Source organism: Orcinus orca, chromosome 6, assembly GCF_937001465.1.
Source record: "Orcinus orca chromosome 6, mOrcOrc1.1, whole genome shotgun sequence".
NCBI classification, from domain to species: domain Eukaryota; kingdom Metazoa; phylum Chordata; class Mammalia; order Artiodactyla; family Delphinidae; genus Orcinus; species Orcinus orca.
Window position 1 is genome coordinate 20,330,748 of NC_064564.1, and position 26,370 is coordinate 20,357,117.

The 26,370-nt window shown below is 46.0% G+C and overlaps 1 protein-coding gene across 4 annotated transcripts in view; it reads left to right on the top strand.

Moving 5' to 3' along the window:
* The first annotated feature begins 292 nt into the window (after positions 1 to 292).
* Positions 293 to 26,370, top strand: part of BIN3 (bridging integrator 3) — a 44,004-nt gene continuing 17,926 nt past the window's right edge. For 2 of the 4 annotated variants that reach the window (XR_004483672.2, XM_004270656.4), the window contains exons 1-2: positions 296 to 409; positions 23,278 to 23,326. Coding sequence is in view for 2 of the 4 variants with exons in the window: in XM_004270656.4 (XP_004270704.1) it covers positions 402 to 409; positions 23,278 to 23,326 (57 nt within the window). In the remaining 2 variants the exon portion in view is untranslated. Of the gene's footprint in view, positions 410 to 23,277; positions 23,327 to 26,370 lie in introns of those variants that run through there. The other 2 variants (XM_049711698.1, XM_033429743.2) reach the window with 2 other exon arrangements.

Genomic DNA, 26,370 nt, shown 5'->3' on the forward strand with positions numbered 1-26,370 from the left:
GACAATTAATTACTGCTACTGTCCCTGGATGAGAAATCTCCTTACAAACTGAAAAACTAAGGCAATTCCCGGTTAAGCAACACGTGTAGTCCGTGGAGGAGAATTTTACCAAGTCAGCGTTTAAGGTACAAAACGCACCCAGGGGTCCTCATGCCCCCGCCACAGGCTAAATCCTCTGGAGCCCCTAAGCCTAGGCGCGAGGGTCGCGGGACAGGGCAACTCCGCGAAAGCCAGCGGCAGCGGAAGGGTTAATGCGTCTAGCCCCGTCCTCCCGGCCCGCCTCTTCCGGGCAGAGGGGGGCGGGGCTCACGTCACTTCCTGGAGACTGGCTGAATCCGGAAGCGATTCCCCAGGACCGAGGTGCAGCTGAGGACCCCGGCGGCAGGGCCAGCTTCGGGACCATGAGCTGGTGAGTGGGGCCCAGGCGGCGGGGGCAGCTGGAGCCCCCGGCCTGCAATGCGCTTTGCCCTGCGTCCGTCCGACTTGAGTCCCTTGGCCCGCGCTGCCCGCGGACCCTCTGCCCCGGAGCAGGGCCCAGTTGGCCCCAGCCCTTGGGGTCGTTCAAGGGGCTTTCCTCTGGTGCTTTCCTGGAGGCTCCAGCTCTCGGCAGGCCTCACCGGGAGGTGGGGCGGGGGATCCCTTTAGAGTGGGATCCCGCGTCTCTTTGCTGACTCTGTACCAAGGTGCTGGTCCCGTCCGTCTTCTCTCAGCTGCGTGAAGTGAGGGACGCCCCTGTTACCTCCTTTACTAAGTATCCGTTGAGAAATATCCACTTCTCTCTCCCACGTGGGCATCTCTCCACCATTGCCAGGTGGCCCTCACTCTGGCCGTCTGAGCCCAGCTCATGGATCAAAACCCCTAGCTTTCAGACGAGTAGCCTTTGCTCCACTTAGTCTTCAAGAGACAAAACTTGCTTCTCTTTCGGAAGGAGCCAGAATTACACGCCACCCGCACTCCCATTATGGGATTGGACTAATTTTTTTCCAGGGCCTTACACACTCTTTGCTTTCCCTGTTAAATTAACGTAAGTAAGCTTAAATGTTATGGGAACTATCAAGCCATGAGAAAAGAAGCCAGGGAGCCTCAGAGTAGTAGTCACAACTCCAGAGCTGGCACGTGCGTTGCTATGGAACTGTATGATACTTGGCTCATAGTAGACACTTGATCATGTTCAATGGTTGATTTCTTTTGTAAGACTCAGTTTGCCCAAAGGACCTTACCTTCAGGCTTGAGGGCCTGTATATCCACAACCCAAACCTCAGGGCATCCAACTAAAGTGTGCTTGTATGAATACATTGATCCCCGGAGATGTACAAGATGAATCAGTCCTTTTGGAATCCAAGTTACGTTGGCATAGGGTACATGTTTGCCACTCTCTCCTCAGAGTCTAGCCTGTTGCTTTACGAAAAGTGCACATTATCTAGTTATGAACGAGTGAAGATGGTAGAATATTCTTTAGGAAGGCGCTTGCAGCCTCACATTTGGCCATCAATGGAGACTAAGCTCTGGCCACAGACAACTGATGTCATTCAGTGTCAGGGACAGCCCTGTAATGTAAAATGTAAGCCATTTCTGTCCCCTCCTCCCCCCAGCTTCTTAGACGAAGATTGACCGACAGATGTCAGACAGTCAGCACCAGCGCGTGGGGGTCAGCCCCGAGCAACCCCCTAACAAGCCCCAGCAGGAGCTGCTCCTTTTCCCTCCACCTTTGCTCCAGGAGGCCGATAGGGGGCTGGAGCCTTAAAAAGCTAACTTTCGCGTCTTGTTATAACCTGGTTAGTGATGGGCATAGTGGCAATCCTTCAATTCCCCTTCCTAGAGGGATTACTTCCTTAAAGGATCAACCTGGGTCCTTTTACTTTGTGATGTAGATGACTTCTTGCCTGCTGCATCTTGAATCTTTGGAGTTCTCTTACCTAATGTCTCCAAAAGCAGACAGTACAAGGTGCTTTACGTTGCCTAGACTGGCATTTACAATTCTTAAGAATGAATCGATCTTTCCTTCACAAATCAGGAGAAGAGTAGAGCAGAGGCCACTAAAGGTAGAGTCGTCTCTGGGTGATCTGAGACGCATTGTTTCCACCTGTCTTACAGAAATCCTTTTTCTGAAAAACTAGTAGCCTATTTCAGGCTGGAGAGAATTGAAATTGACAAGTAACTGCCCAGCCAAAGCTGAGATTTTGTCCAGTAGAATTAATTTAACAATACACACACATCTTGGCACCTCCTTGGACTGAGGGTCACAACCAAAAGGGTGGCTTTGTCCCTCAAAGCTGAGGTTCCTTTCTCTTCCTCCTTAGAGGGCTTCTACGTCATCTCTTGCGTGGCCCCTGACCCTCTCTCCCTGAGAGGGGAATAGCACCAGCGCCTGGGCACACAATTGCACTCAGTTCCTGGCTCAATGGCTGGCAAGGGGACCAGGGCTGGGTCCTTCTGATTCACTCCTGGAGTGGTTTTCCTGCTCCCAGAATGAATCCATCCATTCATCCGAGATTGGAATTTTCAGTGGGGGAAGAGACCAGAGTGACGTAGAGCCGTCATGGGAGTCTGATGCCCAAGGTCAAGTTCACCAAGCACATGGGATATGCCAGCCATCGTCGAATAAGGCCTAGGGGTACGCGGCCCATGGTCCCCAGAGGGTAACCATTGTTCTGGGCTAGGCTGGACTTTAAAAATGTCACAGTGAGAAATGTCCAATATTGGTGCCCTTTGCACACTGTGGACTTTGCATGAAGAGTGAGAGGTCTTTGTTCTCTGCTTCCTCAGTGCATGCAGCCCGCCCACCGCCTGTTTGTTTAGTGGGCACTTGCTGCCTTCCTGTACCATCTACTCATCCATCCGTCCACTGATCTGCTTTTCAGCAAGGTGGCCCAGTGGTGGGCTCTGCTCGGAGGAAGGCATTTGGTGTTTACATCTCAGATCACTGATCCACCTCTTGGCCCCAAGCCAAGTGCTGCTTTCTTACCCTTCCTCCTCCGTGTCACCCCCCTCTCCATGTGTGTGTGTGTGTGTGTGTGTGTGTTGTGTGTCTTTATTATGGTGTGGAGGGAGAATTAAATGGAATTAAGGATAGTGACCTTAATCTTGCTTAGCTGTCTCCAGGACCCATAGCCTTCCTTGGAACCACACACCTTCATGGTGATCTTAGGCTTCAATGACGAGGAAAAAGGAGCACTGCTGGAGGAAATCGTCCTATACCTAGAGGTTCAGGAGTCTGACTCAGAAGGAAGGAAATTAAAGTCAGTGCAGATAAATTTGGTAGGAGTTGGAGTGCTGAGTTCAGGCTCTGGTTCCCTCATTCTCAGTGTGGCCTGGTTAGGCGTCTGATCTTCCTCTGTCTTGTTTTCTCCACTTATAACACGGAATGGATAAGCTCAGCTGATACTTTGTCACCCAGACCTGTTGTGAAAAGAAAGGAAACCCTGGGCTTCCCTGGTGGCGCAGCGGTTGAGAGTCCGCCTGCCGATGCGGGGGACACGGGTTCGTGCCCCGGTCCGGGCAGATCCCACATGCCGCGGAGCGACTGGGCCCGTGAGCCATGGCCGCTGAGCCTGCGCGTCTGGAGCCTGTGCTCCTCAACGGGAGAGGCCACAGCAGTGAGAGGCCCGCGTACCGCAAAAAAAAAAAAAGAATGGAAACCCTGCGGATGCTATTTTGTTTTCTGACTCTTCTGGGCTCTTCTGCCCCTTAAATATTGGTATTCCTCAGGGAACATCTTTTTTTTTTTTTTCCTGTTCTCACCATGTATACCCTCCCCATCATCTTCAGGATAAAGGCCTAACTCTGGGCCATGGCCTAACTAAGGCCTAACTAACTGGAGACTGGAGGCCATGGCCTAACTAAGGCCCTTCTGGATCTGGCTGTCCCCCTTCACTCCTGTGTCCAAGCTTCTCCTGGTCTCTCGTGCCCCTGCTCCTATGTGCGTGCCATTCCCCTGCCCAAAATGCCCTTTACTCCCCTCACCTCCCCACCCGCCATCCCCCAGGCCAACATCCACTCATCCTTAAAGAGTCAGGGCAGGCTTCAGCTCCTCTGAGGGTCTTCCCTGAACGGCCCCCCACACCCTGCCAAGCTGAGTGGGGTGCCCCTCCTCTGACCACCGTTAGCATCTGTACTTGAATTCTTGGCTTACTTTTCAGTCAGCCCACTAGTCCATGAGCTGTTGAAAGCAGAGGCTGTCTCTTGGTCACCACTGTATCCCTAGCGCTGTTCCCGGCAATCAGTAAATGTTTACAGAATGTATGAATGAGGACTTTCTTCCCATTTACTGACTTGCCTTCACTCAGGAAAAAATTTAAGATAAAAATGTGCAAAAGCTACTGGCCACTTCCTGAAGTGAAGAGCCTCCAAGCGTGCTATTGTTAACATGAAGAAGTGGCTTCCGAGGCTCTCTGAGGCTGTCTCTGTTCTCTGCCCTCCCCTCCCCACCCTTCCCCCACCCAAACTCCTTTATTCTCGAGCTCCATGGTGCTTCTCTTGTAGTACTCCCACGCTATCCACGTATCACAAACGTGCGCCTCTCTCCCACATAAAGTCCGTGAGAGCAGGATCTACAGCTTCTCCATCTGTGTGTACACATACTGTCTTGCACATAGTGGGTACCTAATCGGTAATTGTCAAATGAAGTGGATGGAATGTAAAGAAGAACGGTAAACTGCTGGATCAGAGGGAACCATCCATGCAATTGCAAACATTTTCTCGGTGGAGTCTCTTTTCCCTCTAGCATCACCAGTGCTATCTTACATTCATATAGTGCTTTTAACTTTGCACAGTACTTTCCCATCCATTCTCTGATATCATCGCCACATCTACCCTTTGAATTTTGCAGTTCAGGTCTGATTATCTCCCTTTGACAACTTACCCGAATTCACTCACCTGGCGGAACTGGAACTGAAACCTGCATCTCCTGAGTATTCCCTGTGCTTAAACAGGAACATTAGGAAAGTGGAAGACCATTCCCAAGCTGATTGGATCCCAAAGGAAGGTGTCTGACTTTGCTAGGCCGTATTGACACCACCAGGTTGGTAGTGAATTACAGGAAGTGACCAGTTTTCCCAGGTAAAGTGATAGAGGAAGTGCTGTGTCCTGCAGACCTCCAGGTATTCTGGACCATCTCAGCTTCTTCCTATTCTGGGGCCTCCCTGCATGGGGCAGCCTTATCACTTGCTTCTGTGACTTTGGACAGACCAGGCTCTCCCCAAGCTTCTTCCTCCTGTGTAAAGAGCATAGTAATGCCTAGAAGACAGGGACCCCATGAGGAACCCATGAGATTCTATATTCAACATTGTTTTGGGAACAAATGTAAAACTCTTCTTTCAGCCTTTCGTAACAAGGGGGGAAGGGACCTTTTCCCGATTTTGGAGTAGTTGGAAAGAGTCAAGTACCTTGAGTCCCACAGCTTCACAGTCAAAGGTGTTTTCTTGTATATTATACTTTTAAGTAAATGTGTTGAGGTAGCTTTCAAATTGGTAGCTTTCAAATTGGCAGTTGTTTTCCCAAAACCATTATTCTGGTGGCTAATCTATTAAGTAGAGCCCAGTATAGTTTGTTGCACACAGATAGTGCTCAATGAATCTTTGTTGATTTAATGCATATCGAACAGTTTTTAATGTACAAGGGCCTGTGCTAAACACTGGGAGACATTCAAAATGCTTTAAGAATCCATCCTTGTCTTCGGCCGGTGTGTGGAAAGTGCCGGAGGTTCACAAGAATGACAGCAGATCACTAAACGTCCCTGTGGCAGCATCAAGAAAGACTTCAAGCAGAGGATGTGATTTTAACTGAACCTTGACGTAGCAAGCGTGTCCTGTTGCAGTGGGGAACAGGAGAGGGGTGTGCAGGTTAGAAGAATGGTGTGACAAGGGTGTGTGGAGACAGAATGCGTGAAGAGTCTTGGGGGCAGGCAGTCAGGAGGCCAGCTTGGGTTTAGTAAATAGTGATTTGGGTGGAAGCTTCATTGATGAAAGCTGGCACTCTGGTTGGGGCCATACTGTAAGCACTTTCAGTGCCATGCTGAGGAATTGAAATTGAGCCTAGGCTTCTGAAAATTGAAGGTTTTTGAGCAGGGAAGTGGCAGAGCAAAAGCAATGATTTTTGTCAGGTTAATTTGGCAGTGGTCTGCAGGATAACTCAGAAAAGAGAAAGAATGGAGTTGGGGGCGGGGTACCTTGGACAGTGGCTTCCGAAGTTTTTTGACCACAGCTTGCAGTCAGAAATGCCTTTGATATCAACAGACACACAAACACACACACACACACACACGAAATAAGTTTCACATTGTATGTGTACAATGCACTCAGATATTTTCTACTATGTTTTATTTTGTTTTTTAAAGAATGACCCACTTCAGTTGATTTCATGACTCATTTTGATAGATGTTTACAATGGAATGATGTGTAGCAGTGTAAATGATCGGTGAGGGATGGGTGTTCTACACACCCCGGTTTGAAAAACACTTTTTTAGGAGTTTATTACAAATATTCAGACTAGAAGCTTATACCTGTGACTCCAGCCAGGTAAAGATAGTGTTCTTTATTTGGTTGTTTGTCATTGGTTATAAATAAGGAATACAGAAGGGGCGGCTATAAAGAACGCTGGCTGGTTCTGCATAAGAACTTATTGCATAGATTTGAAAGCTGCCAACCACTTTATATAGAAAAGAAAACCCAGGTAGACAAAAGCCTAAATCAAGATGTTCCATTGGGCTTCCCTGGTGGCGCAGTGGTTGAGAGTCCACCTGCCAATGCAGGGGACACGGGTTCGTGCCCCGGTCCGGGAAGATCCCACATGCCGCAGAGCGGCTGGGCCCGTGAGCCATGGCCGCTGAGCCTGTGTGTCCGGAGGCTGTGCTCTGCAATGGGAAAGGCCACAACAGTGAGAGGCCCGTGTACCGCAAAAAAAAAAAAAAAGATGTTCCATTTATTAGTAATCAGGGAGAGCAGATTAAACCAACATTGAGAAATGAAATGTCATTTCACAGCCATCAGACTGGCAAAAATGGGCAATTTAGTCTGGCAGTGCCAAGTATCTGAGGATGAGGAGCGGTGGGAACTGGCATCTGCTGAGTGGGGTGGCGGGTGGGGAACTGATGCAACCACTGGGAGATTTTGTAGTGCCTCACACAGCCAAAGACGGGCCTGCCCCTCACCCAGAGAAACTTCTGCACCTGTGCAGCAGGAGACCTGAGCAGAAATGTCCGCTGCTTCATTGTTTGTACATGTCTAACCTCTGAAGAATGAGAAAATAAAACATGGTGTCAGTACATAGTGAAATACGCAGTGTCAAAATGAATGAAGTGAGCCATGTGTATCAGCAGGGGCAAATCTCAGAAACATAAGGCCCAACATAAAAGGCTAGTTTGGAAATGATACATTCAATGTTGTACTATTTGTATAAAGTTTAGATCTGTAAAACAACACTATGTTGTGCTTATGGATTCAAACTTATGAAGCAAAAGTATAGGATTAATAAACACTGAATTCGGGGCAGTGGTTACCTCAAGGATAACAGGAGGGAGGGAAGGAAGGAAATGGGATCAGGCTGGAACACTCAGGGAGCTTCAGCAGTATCTGTGCTGGTGTGCTGCTTGAAGAATAAGACCCGAAGCAAGTATGGCTCAGTGTTAGAATTTGACAATGCTAGGTGGTGGGTACATGAGTATTTATTATATGTGCTCTGCTCTATAATTTTCTGAGTGTTTCCAGTATTTCTGTAACTGTCGTCATGCCTAGCCTGACCAGTATCATGGCTAAGGCTGACCTCATAGCAGGAGAATTATTGCCTCCTGTGGCCAAAAGCCGGGGATGACCGAGGCAGGCAGGCCTAGAAGTGGGTTTCCATCCCAGCCCTCCTTCTGCTTCTAGGGGCCAAACCTTCAACAGAGAAGAGGAAACGGTGGAGTGAAAGCTCTTTTTAAGATTCCTGGTTGGTAAGGGACGAGTGAGAATGAGATTAGAGCTAGTGCCTCAGCTGGTCTGGTGCTTCTCAGAGTGTCTGCCCTCAGCCACTGTGAACCCATCAGAGTGGAAGTCAGGCCACAGGAGGCTTCTCTCTGGCTTGTTCAGTAGGCAGGACAAGGCTTTCCCCTCCAAATGTCTTCTGATTCCCTATTATAAAATGGGAAAACCGAGTTTCTACTTCTCCTTATCTTAGCAGGTTAGAATGAGAATAGGTAGTAACTTGTCTGTCAAATATTAGGAGTTTCTTAAAGAGCTGCCACACACAAAAAAAAAAATCCAACCACCTCCCTGAATTGCCTTCCTTCCTCTCTTTTCTTGACCTCTGGATGCTCCATCAGCCTCCAAACTTGGGTCACAAGTCCTTTTACTACTCACGAGGAAGTCACCACTCAATTTTAAGCAAATATATTAACTTGGACCTGGTAGTGGTGATTATGGCAGGGACTCCTGCGTGCTCCCCAAACAGAAAACAACCATTTCAGGTTTCCTGACCATACTTACCTCTGTGTAATTTTGTGCAAGTCCCCCATCTGGGCCTCAGTTTGATCATCATCATCAAAATACCACCACCATCATCTTTATGACAGGTACTCCCAGGCTGCTTACTGTAGGCTGGGAACTATTTTAAAGATTAAACTCACTTAGCTTTCACAGCGACCCTATAAAATAGTATATTATAGTCCTATTTTATAGACAGGGAAACTGAGACACAGGGAAATTAGGTAAGTTATCCAAGTCTCAGAGCTGGCAGCTGGCGGAGCCAGATCTTGAACCCAGGCAGCCTGGCTCCACAGTCCACCCCCTCATCCAGTGCGCCGTCTCTTGGGTGAAATATGGGAGGGCAGCACTTTGAATGAGCTGACATATCGGAAGCACCTAGCGCAGACACTGGCAATAGTAGATGCTCAATAAATGATCACTTTAATTGGATGATCTCACTCAACATTCTGTGATTCATTCTGTCTTTCCTTTTCAGCGGTCAGCCCGGGGAGCATGGGGAAGGAGGGATCACAGCTGAGCTGGGCCATTGTTCTGGTCAAGTAACAAATCAGCCAAGTCACAGAGTCGTGCCTTTTATTTTTAAACACACACATACCTCCTCTGACTGGTGGCAAGCGAGAGTGGTGTTGTCTGTGCTCTGGTTCGGAATCCAGCTAATTTAGGGGAAGGACTGAGGTGGGGCTGGAGAGGCTATGGTCATAGGCACTGGAAATGGATCCTTCACAGCTCAGGCCATTTCCCCTTCTGATGGGGTGGGTCTCTCACGTCCTTGCTTGGGCTGAACTTTCCTTGGCCCCGGGCATTGTGGCCAGCTGGCCCTTCAGAGAGGATGGCATCCAACAAGCAGCTGCTCCGCCGGAGCCAGCTGACTCTCCATAAACCCTACCCTGGCCCTGGCCCACTGTTTGCTCTCTCCGATTGTCAAGGTGCTGGTAGCCTTGGTGGGGCCTCAGACCAGAGAAGGCAGTGACCGGAGGACAGAGTGACAGAAGGATGGGGGAGGAGGGGCTTGTCCTTCCAGCCTGCAGAAGCTGCTGCCTTTCGCCCACCTTCCTGCTCTTGCCGAGACAGTGACTCAGGCTCAGACCACTCCCCGGAGAGCCAGGATTTCAGCCACTATCTGCTGCCTCCTACTCTTTGCTCAGCCCTCCCTTCGTTCTCACCTCCCTCCCCTCCCCCCACGCCCCACCCCCAAAACTGTGATCTTTGCCCAGCTGGAGATATCGGGATGATACACGGTTGGGTTGACTGAATCATTCCAGGGTTCTCTCCACCCCCGGGCAAGGCCTCGGCCCATTCAGGCTCAGTAGGAACAAATTCTGGAGGCCCAGTGAAGGCCGGGAGGAGGGGGTAGGTTTTAGCTTCTTTAAGCTGTTCTTGGTAATGGAGTGGAGGACTCTCCAAAGAAGGTGGGGCTCGGGGGATCTGCTGGGGTGACCAGGGGATCCCCACCCAGCTGCCATCCGGGCCTGCCTCTCGTCTCTGCCTCTGCAGTGGAGGGGGTGGGGAAACAAAAGATTGAGAAACCTAGCAAATCGAAAATGCACAAGAGCTGGTTTTGTAAATAGACATTACCCAAGAGCAGGAGTTTTTGGGGAAAGGTTTTCCTGAGACAGACAGAATTAGCCAACTGGCATCATGCTGCTAATAGAGATATTTACTGTTTGAAAAAGTATATTTGTAGCTTTGGAGAACATCCTGTTGACTTTTCTTTATTGTGAAAGAAAATAGAACCCTTTTTCTTCCCCCCTTTCCCTCTGTACACACAGAACTTTTTTTTTTCTTTTTTGAGGTGGGGCACGTTGGGGGTTGGAGAAGGGTAGGGCTGAGAGAAATGTTTTCTCCATTTTGTTGCCGAGACCAAAATATCCCTCCTCCTGCCCTCTGGTGCTCATATTTATGGAATGGCAAGCAGAACAAAGTAAAGAATCCTACTCCAGGGGCCGGGAGCTCACAGCCTTCATGATGGTTTCCAGAACGTAGAGATTCTCTGGGGAGCAAGCCCAGTCTCCTCTCTGGATCTCTGCGTACCCGCCCGATTCCAGGGGGAGAGCCCTGAGGAAAGCTGTGAGAAGGAGGAGGAACAAAAGTCTGGAAGCCCCCTGCCCCAGAGCCCCAGCCGTGCCAGGACAGCACTGCTCTGAGATGCTCTGATACTGTCAGTCTTGCCGCACACTTTCCAAAGCAGTCGCTTCTCCTGAGGACGTCCCTGGGTTCCTGCGGGGGCCTAGACCGCAGGGTGAAATCAAGAGGTCGAGGAGAAGAAGAGGCAGAAGAGTCAGTTGACGTGCAGTTGCTTTGCTCTTTCGTCTCACCATCTTTCACGTCAGTGGCAGAGAATCCGATCCCTCCATCAGGGCACCTGCCCCAGTTTTCTGGCTCTTTCTCTGGCAGAGTGGAGTACGTTTGCTATTTGGCAGCCTGAGAATAAACCCAGGAGACTCTTCTCCTTTCATATTTCCTCTCAGGCTCTTGAAAATGTTTTCCCTTGACCCATACTCTGATAACTTCGCCAGGCTTTACTGCCAGTGCCAAAGGCCAGCTTCGTTCTCTCCGTCTCCACTGAATTTACTTTCCCTTGACCCAGGCTGATACTTGTAGCTGGCGGTGCCTTTTTAGGTTTTATTTTACTCAGGTAAGGATTGGGAGACCAAGGACAATGATATTACCTTTCTTTGTTCTTTATATAGCCTGATCTAAGAGTAGCTTTTTTCAGGAACCCTAAATTAGAGTATGGTATTTGATAGGGCCCCTGGGCCAATAGACTCATTTTACTCATTCATTTAATCATTCATTCCCCGCTTACTATGTGTATGAAGCCAGACTATAAGCTCCATGAGATCATAGAATGAGTCTGCCGTATTCATCCTGATATCCCTAGAACCTCATGTAGTGCTAGGCATGAAGGAGGCCCCTAATACATATTTACTGACTGTTCATTCAGTAAAAGGTTGAAAATAGCACTGTGCCTAGTACAGCACTTGACAGGAGTTGCAGAGAAGCATAACATTGAGTCCCTACCCTTGAGGTGCTTTTGTGTCATAATCAGAAAGCAAGATGTATGCACATCAAAGTTAATTAACCTGTACCTGGAACCAAGCAGAGCTCACTTCAGTAATGGAAGGATGGCTCAGTCTTAGGACATGTATTCACACAGTTCGTCACAGCACTAGGTCATAGGAGAACCAACAGGTCCACCAAATGCATGCTGAAAAGGCATTGATATAATTCAAAAATCCAGTCTTTGTATCTTTCAGTAAACTAGAAACAGAAAAATATTTCCTTACTATTAGCCTCCTAAATAAACCAGGAGCCCTCTTTGTATTTTATAGTGAAAGATCAAACTCGAAGTATTCTTACTAAAGTGAAAAACATTTTTCTGTAATTTTTAGCCAATGCCGTAATACAAGACAAAAATAGGTATTAAATATTGGGGAAGAAGAGGGAAATTTTACAATTATTTTAAAATGGTATCACTGTCTACTTGGAAAACCCAATTAGTTCTTTTTTTTTTCCCCAGCCAAATTTCTTGGGCTATGTAGGTTAGGTGTATAGCTGTGGTGATTGGTTGTGGGGTAAATATTTAACACCCACTAGCTTTCCTGTGTACTAGGAAGATGAAATGAAAACGAGAATCCATTTATAGTCTAACCAAAAATATAAAATTCCATGGAATGTACCTAAGACGTGTGTAGGGCAAAAAAATTCACAGATAAGTGTTACTTTTGGATGTTAATATTTAACTAAACAAATGTAGAGGACCTATGTGAAAAAAAACTCTTAAGACTGAAGGGCATAATAAAAAGACTTGAATGACTGGAGAGAAGTATTTTGGCCCTGAATGAGCAAACCTAATATTTATAAAGATGTAGGTTCTTCAAAAGTTAATCTATAAATATAATGTATTTTCAGTAATTAATATCCTGATTTGGAAGGGGAAACACAGCAGATGATTTTGAATTTCATCTTAAATATGAAAACAAAATTAAAATAGCCAAATTACCTGAAAAAGAAATGTAATGAGAAGGGATTTGCTTACTAGGTATCAAGATCTGTTTTAAACCTAAATAATTAAATTTGTGTTATTGTCAAAAGAGTAGACAGATCTATGATATAGAGCGGAAGTATTTAATGCTGATAAAATGATTTTTTCAAAGATAGATTATTTTTTTAATTCATTCATTTATTTATTTTTGCTGCATTGGGTCTTTGTTGCTGCAAGCCGGCTTTCTCTAGTTGCAGTGCGCAGGCTTCTCACTGCAGTGGCTTCTCTTGTTGCGGAGCACAGGCTCTAGGCGGGCAGGCTTCAGTAGTTGTGGCTCGCAGGCTCTAGAGCGCAGGCTCAGTAGTTGTGGCGCACAGGCTTAGTTGCTCTGTGGCATGTGGGATCTTCCTGGACCAGGGCTCGAACCCATGTCCCCTGCATTGGCAGGCGGATTCTTAACCACTGCGCCACCAGGGAAGTCCCAAAGATGGATTATTTTTTAAATCATGTTAAAACAACTGGTTAGCCATACACTCAAACTCTACCTGGAGTAAAGATTTAAATATAAAAGACAAACCACTAAAATTCATATGAAAATTCAAGGGACACAGAATAGCGAAAACAATCTTGACGAAGAAGAACAAAGTTGGAGGACTCACACTTCCCAATCTCAAAACTTACTACAAAGCAATGGTGACTAAGACAATGTGGTACTAGCAATAAAGATAGATATGTAGATCAATGGAATAGAATTGAGAATCCAAAAATAAACCTTTATACTGATGGTCAGTTGATTTTTAACAAGGATGCCAGTTCAATGGAGAAGGAATAGTCTTTTCAACAGACGGTACTGGAATAACTGGATAGTCACATGCAAAAGAATGAAGTAGGGTCCTTACCTACACCATATTAAAAAATTAGAAAACACAAAAGGCCACATGTTATATAATTCCATTTATATGAAATGTCCAGAACAGGCAAATCCATGGAGCCTGAAAGTGTCTTTGTACCACACTACAAAATGGTGAATGACTGCTAATAGATACAGGGTTTCCTTTTGGGTGATGAAAATATTCTAAAATTAGCTAGTGGTGGGAATTCCCTGGCAGCCCAGTGGTTAGGACTCTACTCTTTCACTGCCAAGGGAGCAGGTTTGATCCCTGGTCAAGGAACTAAGATCCAGCAAGCCACGCAGCGTTGCCAAAAAAAATAAAATCAGTTGTAGTGATGGTTGCACAACTCTGTGAATACAGCCAAAACACCAAACTGTACACTTTAAAAGGGATGAATGTTATGGTATGTGAATTACATCTCATAAAGTTGTTATTTAAAATTAATAAAGCAGTTTCTGAGTAAAGGTGACAAATTGTGGGATTTGTGCAGGGGATAAAACCAGGTGTATATAATAATATAATACATATACATCTATAATGTATAACACATTATACATTATAATGTATAATAATGTACATCTATTTTATCTCCCTCAGAAATCCCACACAAAGCACAGTGAGGTGATTTTTTTTAAGTCATAAACCTACCAATTCAGGGAGAATAGAACAGACATTGACAACATTTGGGGATTGGAATGCAGTGACATGGGGTAACTGACTTGGCAGTTCCCAGAAGGCCAGGTGGTGAACTGGCATTTAGGAAAACCAAGAACTTCCATCACAGAATCCTCAAAGGTTCAGGAACTGGTGACACTAGGTACCTCTAGAAGTGGGCTGAAGCCGAACACTCAGATCAGGGGGATTGGTTGCAAGCTGCTTATGAGTAAGTTGAGAGTCCTACCATCTCCTCCCCAACGCCATTTCACTGGACACTGTCCCCACCTCACCCTAGCAGAAGAATGAAGGGGCCCCACCCCTGGAGAGTGTGAAGCAGGGAGTTTCTCTACTAGCGCACACAGAGGTGGATTTACTGTGTGAAACTAATGAAGCTTAAGCCTCAGGGCCCCTCGCTTACATGGACCTTGTCCAGGGCCCTAGAAGGAACCCTAGCCATGTGTTCAAATGATCCTGTGTTTCTGTAAACTTCGAAAATGTATTTATACTGCACTCAGCTAAGAATATCTCTGCCTTCCTTTCCTCCTTTTTTTTTAAATTAATTATTTATTGGAGTCTAGTTGATTCACAATGTTGTGTTAGTTTCTGCTGTACGGCAAAGTGAATCAGCTACGCGTATCCACTCTTTTTTAGATTCTATTCCCATATAGCTCATTACAGAGTATTGAGTAGAGTTCCCTGTGCTATACAATAGGTTCTTATTAGTTACCTGTTTTATATATAGTAGTGTGTATATGTCAATCGCAGTCTCCCAATTTATCCCTCCCCCCCCTTTTTTCCCCTTGGTAACATAAGGGTGTTTTCTACATCTGTGACTCAATTTCTGAATTTCTGTTTTGTAAATAGGTTCATTTGTACCATTTTTTTAGATTCCACATATAAGCGATATCATATGACATTTGTCTTTCGCTGTCTGACTACACTCAGTATGACAATCTCTAGGTCCTTCTTTTTCTTCTTTATACTACCCTTCATGTCAGGCAGCTTTGGAGTAGCCTAGACCCTTTTTGGGATGGGACAGGATTGGAGGGGGTTGTTGAATTGGGAGTATGCTGTTTTGACTTCAGTTTGTAAAGACATTTTTGAAAAACATAAAACAAGTGAGAAATTAGAGTCCTGAGTTGGAAGCGCACAAAGGATACCTTTTTTGATCATCTTCAAATGTATTTTATAGCTAAGAGAAAAATTGGATAAAAGTAGAACACAAAACAAAAGTGACAAAGGTGAGAATGAAATCAATAGATATTACTCTGAAATCATGTAAAGTGTAACAAAACATTGTCACATTGTACCAAAAGCTAGTAATTCATTAAGAGAGTAAGATCAGTTTTAGATAGGAGTGATGATTATCTGATGATCTAGTTAATGAAGAGGAGGAGCAAATCATATGAACCTATTGCTAAAACATTTAAATTTCTAGTGGATGTAACATGAAAGACATAACAAAGGTAACATAAAACTCATACCCTCCTACTAGGACCTCAGTGACAGACCAGTTACTCTCATTAATTCAGAGAGCATTTAAGATTAGTCATTGTACAAGAAAATTTGAAATGTGGCCTGAAATCTTGTAGTTTATTTATGAGAGAAACATGAGATTTTCCTAAATTTTACAACAATCCTAAAGTTTATATTTATATGTTACCAGTAAGCTGGAAAAAAAAGCTTTTCTAAACTGTCAGTAATAGAAAGCAAATTTCAATCAACGCTACTAGAGAAAAGGCTGAATTATGTGTCTTTTCTCTCTAAGGAAATGATTTATCAACTCTGTGTCACATGAAGAGGCAATCATAGACTATGCAGCCAAAAAAATGTGCAGAAATAAACATAAAGGTGTGTCAGGCAGATGATTAATAAAAATATTAGGTTATTCTTGATTTTCTGATGTTCATGTTATTTGTCAGCTTTTATAGCTTGTAATTTATAATGTTCTTTTCTCTGTTTAAATAAACATTCACTTTCAGGCCTATTTTTATATTTGCAGTTTTGTAATCTCTCTTTTTTAAAGGACATGCAAAATTGTGTAAGCTTCAGGCCCACAAAACCCAGATCCGCTTCAAGCACAGGTGAGGGCAGGACTTCATAGGAGGATGAAGTTGATGAATGCATGTGGAGTGCTGACACATCCTCTTACACACACACACACACACACACACACACACACACACACACACACACACACACACACACACACACACACACAGCCTCTTCTACTCCGCTCCCAGAACAGTGAGCTGGGCCTTTATTCCCAGTCCAAGACAGTGGAAGAATCTTCTCTAGGGAATTTTACCTCCCTTGGAGAAAAGAGTACAAACTGGCATCGAGGATCCCCCACAAAACTTCTCAGCCAGATCATCCCACACAATAGACAGACGTTATTCATGTACTTACAGCTTCTAGTCAGCGTTTTGGTCCCCAGTCATATATTGGAGAAGACAACCAAGAATTACCACTCATCCAAGGGACATGTTTAATATGAAAAATGGAGACTAAAAGAAACACAAAACCAACTTGAAGGGAAACTAAGACTATAAAGGAAGAAGAAACTTTTTTCAAAGCTATCATTAAGATTTTCAGATAAGGCATCCAAGAAATAAAAACAGGGTACCATTTTAAAAAAAAAAAAGGGACATCCTGAAAATTAAGAAGAGCTGTTGGAAATTAAAAACATGGCAGCAGAAATGAAAAACTCTTTAGAAATATTAAAAGATAAGGAAACATTGAAAAATAGAGAAATTAGAGGACCAGCCAAAGAGGGTCAGCATCAGAATTATAAGAATTTCAGAAATAAGAAACAGAGAAAATGGGTGTGGGGGGAGTGGTCAGTAGCAACAAAGTTTCCTTTAATCCCAGAACTAAAGATTATAAATTGCCAACTCGAAAGAGTCCTGTGTATGCCCCAGCACAATGGATAAAAACAGACCCCAAGGTACATCGTTGTGAAATTTTGCAACACGGGAGACACACATCTGACCCTCGAAGCTGGCATGAAGAAGATAAAAAGCAGGTCACATACAAAGGTTGGGAGTCAGATTGGCTTCAGACTTCACCACCACAGCAGCACTGGGAAATGAGAAGCCAGTGAAACAGTGCCTTTGAGATTCTGGAAGAAATCATGTCCAGCCTATAATTCTATACCCAGTCAAAACTAACTCGTGTGAGGATAGGATAAAAGGGGTTTGGGTTGCGCAGTCTCAAAACTGATCTCCCTCACACTTTTTCTCCACCCAGAGGAGGAGTAAATCAAGAAAGGAGAAGACATGGAATCCAGGTGGAAAAGATCCTAGGAGAGAGGTGGAAGGAATCCCTGTGAGGGTGGTGACAGGGGAGCCCAGAGTGGAGGCAGCCCGTCCAGACCCGAGCAGGTCCAAGGCTCCAGTAGAGACTGCTTCAGGAAGGGAAAATGATAGGACACCTGATATGCATGAATGTATTGAGTAGATTTAGACAACTGAGAGAGGATTAGGGATAAACATCTAGAAGATGAAGCATATGAAAGAAAAGGAAAAATTATCTTTAGGGAAACTTGTGCAGTGTTCTTAGTTCTGTATAGCTGTGGAACAGATTACCCCACAAATTAGTGCCTCCCAACAATAATACCAGTCTCTGATTGTCAGGAATTTGGGAGTGGCTCGGCTGGGGGTTTTGGCTTGGGAACGCCACAGTCTCCTGAAGGTTTGGCTGAAGCTGAACAGTCTGCTGGCTGCCACATGCAGGAAGGAAAACAAACCATGTTCTGTTCCTAGTAGTGTATTTCGCATTGCTCTAACCAGATCACAGTGTACCTCTATTGAGAAGGCAGAGTTGCAAATGTGCCTTTGGGTAATAGAGGTGAAGACCCAAAAGAGGTGTGTGTTTTTGTTTAGTTAAATCTTCCTCTTCCAAGATAAAAAGTCAACAGCTAGGGCCTAAAACCTAATCATCACAAGGTGGTAATGCACGCATTTTTATTTAGAGATGCAAAGGTACATATCAAAAACAAAACAAAACCAGCCACGTTAGAAGTGCTCATCACAGGCAATTGAGTTTAGGGGAGCCTAGAACCTAATGTTTTACTTAGCAGACATTGTTGCCTTGTTAAACTATGCACATCTATAACTTTGATAAGGGCAAAACTTAGATTAGTAGAAGGAAATCATAAAAGTAAAAAGTAGGTCCAGGTGAAATTTTTCTGTGTTGGAGTGGAAGAGGCAGGTCTTTCTCAGTATGACACCAAAGGAAGAAATCATAAAGGGAAGAGACAGATTTGGGCAGTTTCGCTTCATACAAATTAAAAGCCTCTGTACATTAAACACACACACGTACAAAATGGAAAGGTAAACGTTAAGACAGGAAAAAAATCCTGGGACTGGTGGTAAATGATTTCAATCCTTTAAAAAATGTAAACTGTTTCAGCCTGTCTCGGGCAATTTGGCAAGCGAATCAAAGCCTTGAACCTGCATGCATCCTTTGACCCAGCAATTCCAATACTAAGAATTTATCCTATGTGACTAATCCTTGATATGCCCAAAGATTTAGCCGTTGGTTTTTGTTTATATTAGAAGAAAAACTTGAGGCAGTTGAAATGATAATGTAAGCCATGTGGGTTACAAAAAGAAAATTAGTGATACAGTTGATTAATGAAATACTAGGTAGCTCTTAAAAGTCAGGCTGATGAAAACTTGTGTATTGGCATATAAAAACACTCCTGATATATGTTTCCTTTATTTTTTTTAAAAGTTGTGTCAATATGCATATGCTGTACACACTGAAATTTGGGGTATTACTTTTTCTCTGGGATTTTGTGTATTTGTATCTGTGTGTGTGTGTTTGTCCTTTGTGGTTTTCCAAGTTTTTGACACTGATCAGGTGTTATTTTTATAGTCAAGGAAAAGAACTTAAGGGATTTTTTTTTTCTTCAGTTTATTTGAGAGATATGGAAAGTGCAAAAAAGAAAACAGTAATCATATTCTCACCACCCGGAATTAACTACTAACATTTGGCATATCAGCTTCAGGTTTTTTTCTTTCTGAAAACGTTTAAAATATAATTAACACCAAAACATTAACCTTGGTTATCTTTTCAATATGAGACAGAGGGCTATTTTGGAGTTTTTTCTTTTCCTTCTTTTCCTTCCCTTTCTCTCTCCCTCTCTTCTCTCTCTTTTAGGCTTTCTGTACTTTCTCAAGTTTTCTCTGATGAACATGTTTTACTTTTTAAAGAGATGAACTGTAATCAACTGTAAAAGGTAGAATATTTTTAAATGCCTAATAAAGTCGTAGACATTTTGAAGAAGGTAAGCAAGGTTTGGGAGTCAGAACAGCTTTGATGAAGCCAGGAGAAGGGAAAGGTTCCTTCTGGGTGGGGTGGCCGTATGTCCCAGTCGCCCTGGACAGTCCATGTTTTATGCCTTTTGTCCTGATGAAATTATTAATGACATGTTGGCACTAAAACATGGACCTCCACTTTGGGACAGGAAGTTGCTTATAAGGCGTCTAGATTTGGGGGATAAATGAACAGCCACTTGGCTGAATCAGAGTAGTTGTACTGGGTGAATGGGAAGGGAAACTAAAAGGCGGGGTGAGACCATATTATAGAGGCACAGTGACTGCTGGTTTAGGAAGTTCCTCGACCAGTTCTAGGGCTGGCTCAGGAAATGTACAGGGTAAGCCTGGAGCAGTTCATAGTCCAGAAAACAAGGAAGTACTAAACAAAACACACACACGCACGTGCACACACACACACACACGCACACACACTGATGTGGGTATGTCAGAAAGACACAGGAGGCAACTGAAGGAGCTCCCAGTGGCCAAAGCTGGAACAGTTTGAGCAACAGAATAAAGTAGGATTGGATTATAACCCATATAAAATAAATATCGATGCATTTATACTGCTATAAGTGACTGAATAAATAAATAGAGAACAGAAATCTCCCATGCAGAATCCCAAATAACTTATGCCAATACTCTGCCCGCAAAAAGGTGGAGTATTACTCTTCATTTCTTAAGTGTGGGCTGTGCCCAGTGGCTTCCTTCCAAAGGTGGGGGGGTCGTGGAGCGGGGGGGACCATATATCGGAGAATCCCGGGAAAGGCTGCTTCAGCCCAGTGACGGAGACTCACATCAGCAGTAGGAAGTCGGGTTGATGGCTCGAGCCCTCAGTATGATGTGGCAAGAGTGGCACTTCACCCCTTCCCTCCAGAACCTGTAGCGCCAGTCTAGTCATGAGCAAGATAGCAGACAAGTCCCAGCTGAGGGACATTTCTATAGACTACCTGACCATCACTCCTTAAAACTGTCCAGGTCATCAAAAACAGGGAAAGTCTGAGAAAATATCAGGAGGAGTCTGAGCAGACAATGACTAAATGGAATGCGGCAACCTGGCTGGGGTCCTGGAACTTAAAGGGGACGTTAGGTGAAAACTAGGGGAATCTGAGTAAAGTGTAGACTTTAATATTTCAGGATTGGTTTGCTAATTGTGACAAGTATGCCATATGAATATAAGATGTTAATAAAAGGGAAACTGGGTGTGGGATATATGGAGTTAGGTACTGTCTTTACAATTGTTCTGTAAATCTAAAACTTTTCTAATCAAAAGTTACTTTTTTTTTTTTTAAGGCATTCTTCAGGCAGGGAGATGGCTTTTGAAGAGGTGAGGTGAAAACTAATCAGAATCATATGATAAAGTTATAGGTGATTGTCAGTAGCTGCAGTGAGATTACAGAGGCCTGGTTCCTTCTACACAGTTCACACGGCCTCTCATTTGTGCAGAAGCACCCAGTTCAGCACTAGCCTCCTCCTGATAACACGGTCCTCTTTCATTTCCAGGCTTCTAACAATGAACCCTTTCTAAATTCCATAGTATTTTAAGATTAGGTATTTTGACCAGATGATTTTTTTCCTAGTTCCTTCAAACACATATGACATATCTACGTGAAAGAGTATTGAACTGTGAGTAGTAGAAAACTGGACAAGAAATCACAACCCTGATTGTTTGTTCTGGGTCCTGTTGCTGAGTGACCCTGGGCTAGTCACTGAACCCCTCCAGATCTGCTTCCGCATCTCCAAAATGAGAGGGTTGAACTGGAAAAATTTCTATGGTAACTTGCAGCTCTAAAAATACTGTGATTCCAAATTAAGATTTAGAGAGAGGCTGTGGCACCACAAATAATGGAATCTAAGTTCCTAATTCCTTTGTAGCTAGTCTGTAGTACTAGACGCCACGTTAGAGGCACTTTGAGGACCGCTCTGAGGGCTCTTTAGAATGCGCATTCCGCTCCCCATGTTCTTGGAATGGAGATTCAGTTTAGAATTCAAGTTTTAGGTAAGCTGAAAGGGCTACGTAGTCCAGCTCCTTTGTTTTATAGTTTGTTTAAGAAACTAGTCAGAGGCAGAGACCAGGGTTTCTTTTTTTTTTTTTTTTTTTTTGCGGTACGCGGGCCTCTCACTGTTGTGGCCTCTCCCGTTGCGGAGCACAGGCTCCGGACGCACAGGCTCAGCGGCCATGGCTCATGGGCCCAGCCGCTCCGTGGCATGTGGGATCTTCCCGGACCGGGGCACGAACCCACGTCCCCTGCATCGGCAGGCGGACTCTCAACTACTGCGCCACGAGGGAAGCCCAAGACCAGGGTTTCTGATTCCTGGTCCAGAGCTTTTTATATGGCAACATGCTTCACACAGAGCAGGATCGGTCTTTTGCAATGCCACCAGGACCTCATTTGCACTGTCACCAAAATGGTCCTTGCGGGCAGTTGCTCACTGTCCAAAACCATTGTGTCAGTCAGCTCGAGTCCCTGATTTGGGCAGAAGTAACTGTTGCGGGGGGAGAGGACTAAGGCTCTCCTGTCCCCTTAACCTTTCTTCTTCAGGTCTGAGCGAGGGAAATGGCAATTTCATTTTTTCTTTCCTTTTCAATTCCATAGCTTACCTTCCCTTGGTAATTACATAGCCAGAGGTTATTTGTTTACAGAAGCCACGTGAATCAGCCAGCCCCCAAAGGGTTAACGCTCCGAAATTACGGGGCTGGATTAACAATAAACAGGATGTCCTCCAGAAATTAAATTTAAACTGCTGTGACTCAGGCTGGCCCATCCTCTCAACCAGATCGTTGTCTGGGGTTATTATCGGTGGTTAATTATACCACTGGGCTTAGCAGCAGTGTTGGTCAGTATGGGCCAAGAGAAGCCAGGCTTGGGGAGAGGGGGGTGTGGAGGGAGGGGCCTGGTGGAGGGGGTGGGGGGGAAGGAGTGGGAGCGGGAGATTTGAATGGAAGGGACCACTGGTCCTGAGCACTGGAAGGAGAGCAGTGAGAGTGGGGTCCAACCTGCACCCTCAGGGCTCTTCCCTGAGCTGATCCCAGCCAGGGATGCTTAACTCACTCCTACCTTGGTGGGAGAAGCCCGCGTTTCTGTAGCTGTGGGGATGCCCTGTGGCTTCTTTAATTCTCAGAACTGTAGGATGGGAGCATTTTCAGCGCTTGAAGGAAGCTTCTAGATTACCCAGTTTAACCCTCTTGTTTCACAGAGTAGGAAATTAAGTCCCGGCGCAGTCATTTCCTGGCGTCCTGCTCCTCAGGGGTGGAGGCAGGGTTAGCGCTCAGGGTTTCACTCCTGGGCCATGACCTTCCTTCCATTATGCCACACCTTCTTCCATTTCCAAGTGGGGAACCTGTGGTGCAGAGCTTCCCAGCAAGTTCAGGGCAGACTTGAACTGGATTCAGATTCTTCTCCAAGCTAGCTTTCTTTAGATGTTGTCAGTTCTCGCGGGAAATAACCCAGCCTGACTGGTCCTCAGTGCTCCTACAGTTCGTCATCTCTCCCCAGCCCCACAAAAAGCCCTCCACAGTCTGTCTCTCTATAGAGAAGTAGGGAAGCACCTGCTACAGACGATAGTGGGCTTTGTGGTGTTTTTTAAAGGCATGTTTTCAAGGATGATAGCTGTCCAGGTGAGCCTGCAACCTCTGACTTCGCAGCTCCTCAAGACACAAGGTTTGTAGTGACTATCACTAGTACAGTATCTCACCTTTCCTGCCTTCACCTTTGCAATGTATGTAGACATTGCAGAGAAAGATGCCCTGGGGCACCTTCATCTGATTCTGTCCATGGGGGACCGTTCTCCTGGAGCCCAGCCTGGTTGCTGATGGTCCTAGACCCGCAGGCACGTGGTATGAGTCCTGGGAGTGAGGCACTCCTTCCAGGGGGGAAGTGGCCGTACCTCATCAAGTCTTTTCAGCCACATCCTTCCCCATTTCTCCTAACCTTTCTCTTTGACTCTTTGTCTTACAGGATTCCTTTCAAGATTGGGCAGCCCAAGAAACAGATTGTCCCCAAAACAGTGAGTAACCAGTTCTTTCACTCCGAGACTCACGTGGCCTTTGTGTAGAACCGGAGCTTTGACTCAGTGAATGGTGGTGCTGGGAAGGCAGAACCCAGGCCTTATTATTCCCAGTCGTGCTGCTCTAGAACCTCACACAGGTGGGGGCTTATAGGGCCCTCCTATCCTGGGACACTTTCCTCCCTCAGGTCAGCCTGGGCCCCTCCCCTTCCTTGGGCAGGTGGAAGAGGTGGGTTACAAAGTGAGGACAGACACCCTGCTTCTGAACAGCCCAGCACTGGGGTCTAGCGTGACAGTCTGCACTTTCCTGAAAGGGTTCCTGAGACATAGGCTCCCGCCAAGGACACGTCCCAGGCCTCTATCTCCCGCCCCCTCAGGCTGCGTAAAAGGCCAGAAAGCCTCCCTGGGATGTCCAGGTCCCCTTCTCTCTGCTGCTACATTCATTCTTAGCCAGGACCCGGAGCCACTCACTGGGAGGGCATGATTGAATCCTACCCCTTTGTAAGTCCACAGTTTTTGTCTCTGTTTTATTGCCACAATGGAAGAGGAGGAGAATCTAGATTCTCAGAAAGTTAGAACTGTGGGACTTCCCTAGCAGTCCAATTGTTAGGACTCCACTCTTTCCACCGCAGGGGGCCCAGGTTCGATCCCTTGTTGGGGAACTAAGGTCCTGCAAGCTACGCAGTGTGGCCAAAAAAAAAAAGCACTGGAAGCCCTTAGAGATCATCCAGTCCAACCTTCTGAGTTTTCCTGATGAGGAAACCAAGGCCCGTGGAGTTTTTGTGACTTTCTAAGAATTACGTTTCATAAACCTAATTCTGATGGAGCTGGAATTAGAACTCAAGTTTGAGGCTCCGTTTCGTACACTTTCCATAGCTTCACGCGAGCTCACTCGGGCTGTGAAGATCTCCTGAGGTTTTGGAATTCTAGTCAAGAATGGCCTCTCCACAGGACTTCACTGGTGGCACAGGGGTTAAGAATCCGCCTGCCAATGCAGGGGACACGGGTTCGAGCCCTGGTCCGGGGAGATCCCACATGCCACGGAGCAACTAAGCCCAGGTGCCACAACTACTGAGCCTGTGCTCTAGAGCCCGAGTGCCACAACTACTGAGCCTGCGCGCCTAGAGCCCGTGCTTCGCAACAAGAGGCCACTGCAATGAGAAGCCCATGCACTGCAACGAAGAGTAGCCCCTGCCTGCCACAACTAGAGAAAGCTCATGTGCAGCAACAAAGACCCAACGCAGCCAAAAATTAATTAATTAATTTGAAAAAAAAGAATGGCCTCTCCAACCCCTCACCCACCAATGTGGGTGAGGCTCTTGAGGGTTTAATGTGAGAGACTATATCTGTAAGGTTAGCACTGTCAGCCTACTGGAGGCCCTGGACTGTCATCCCAGCCGCTTATAAGACAGTTCTTGTCTTATAACCTTGGCCCTCCTTAGCTCCGGACTCTGAACTGGGTTTGGCGGGAGGGGAAGTGCAGCACGCATCTGAGCACTGGCTCCATCTTAGGGAAATCCAAAGTTAGGTCACTTAAAAGGAAATGGGTCCATGTTAAAAGGGCCCTCCCTTTTTTTCAAGCAAAGGCAGGCCAAGGACAGACTCAGAGTATACCTCCCATGCAGAGGCTGACCAGCTGTGGAGGCTCTCAGCTGAAGCGCGGAGAATCTGGGCGTGCTCCAGCCAGCTACAGGAAGTGGGAAGGTGTGGCTTTGAGTCTCCAGAGTTTAATCCAGGGCAGATCTGAAAGGGAAGTGGTTTCGAGAAGGGTCTTTTATTCCCAGCACTCACTACCAAAAAACAAACAAACAAACAAAAATTTCTCCTAACACCCCAACCTTGATGGAAATAGCCTTTGTTCTCCACGGAAAAGTATAGGGTAGCATGCAGTTTCTAGCTTCCTTGCCAGAATTTGTTGTTGGAAAGGTCTCTCGGTCTTTTACTCTAAGGGGTGGCCAGGACTCCCCGGAGGAAGGGCAGATGGACAATCTCAGTGCCTGTGGATGGGCCCGTGGCCTCCCTCTTCCCTTCCTGGCATCTGTCGTGTTTGGGATGGAATTGTAGCCCTCTAACACCTGGCATCAGCTCCTCCAGACAGACTGGGCATCAAGGAATGGTTATGAAACTGGATTTGGAAGGTTCCCTGCCTGGATTCCCATCCTGGCCCTGCCACGTGTTGTCCGTGACCTTTAGCAAGTTCCTTACCCTCCCTGAGCCCTCCTTTGTGAAGTGAGGATGATACTAGCTCCTATGTCATTGATGTAAGTATTATGCATCTTACATGGGGTAATGCATATGAAGCACTTAGCACAGTGCCTGGCACGTGGTGAGCCCTCAGTAAATATTAACTGCATTATGAGACGATAGCTGATGTGACTCTTAATAAACCACCAAGGACCCAGCCTGTCCCCAGCAGCTGGATCCCCCAGTACAATGAAATGGTAGGCTGGGCCTTTGATCTCTCACGAGGAATAGAGTCCTTTGCTTCCTCAACTCCCCAGAGGCACTGAAGTCTATGTAGCAAGACCCTACCTCTTCGGAGTCTCCCTACCCTCCCCCGCACAAGCCCCCTCCTGGCCCCCAAACAGGCCGAGGCTGTGCAGTTGTCTCAGCATCTCTGGCAGCTGCCCCCGAACATGGGTGACGCACTCTATTTTTCCTGTCCAGGCATTCTCGGGGAGGGGAGCAGATGTGGCTGTCTGGGTTATTGGAAGTCGTGGCACCCCTGTCATGGGAAGAAAAGCTCATGTTATCTTCAGGGAGTTTCAGGAGATTTTTGGCTCAAGGCACCCAACCATCAGACACAAAGAAAGCATTGTGCGTTTGTCCTCCCCATTCTGCTGTGCCCAGGTTATTAACACACATTCCAGTATTGTCAAGGCTTTGGCTGGAAGGGCGTGTTCTCTGCAGGGGCTGACCACTGGGGCTGAAATGGAAGGACAAACACTCCCCCGCTTTCCAGTCCTAACCTTCTGCTTAGTCCCCTCCCGCTGCCCCAGCTCATGAAGGAGCTGGAGCATCTTGGTACGGCAAAGAGAAGCTGC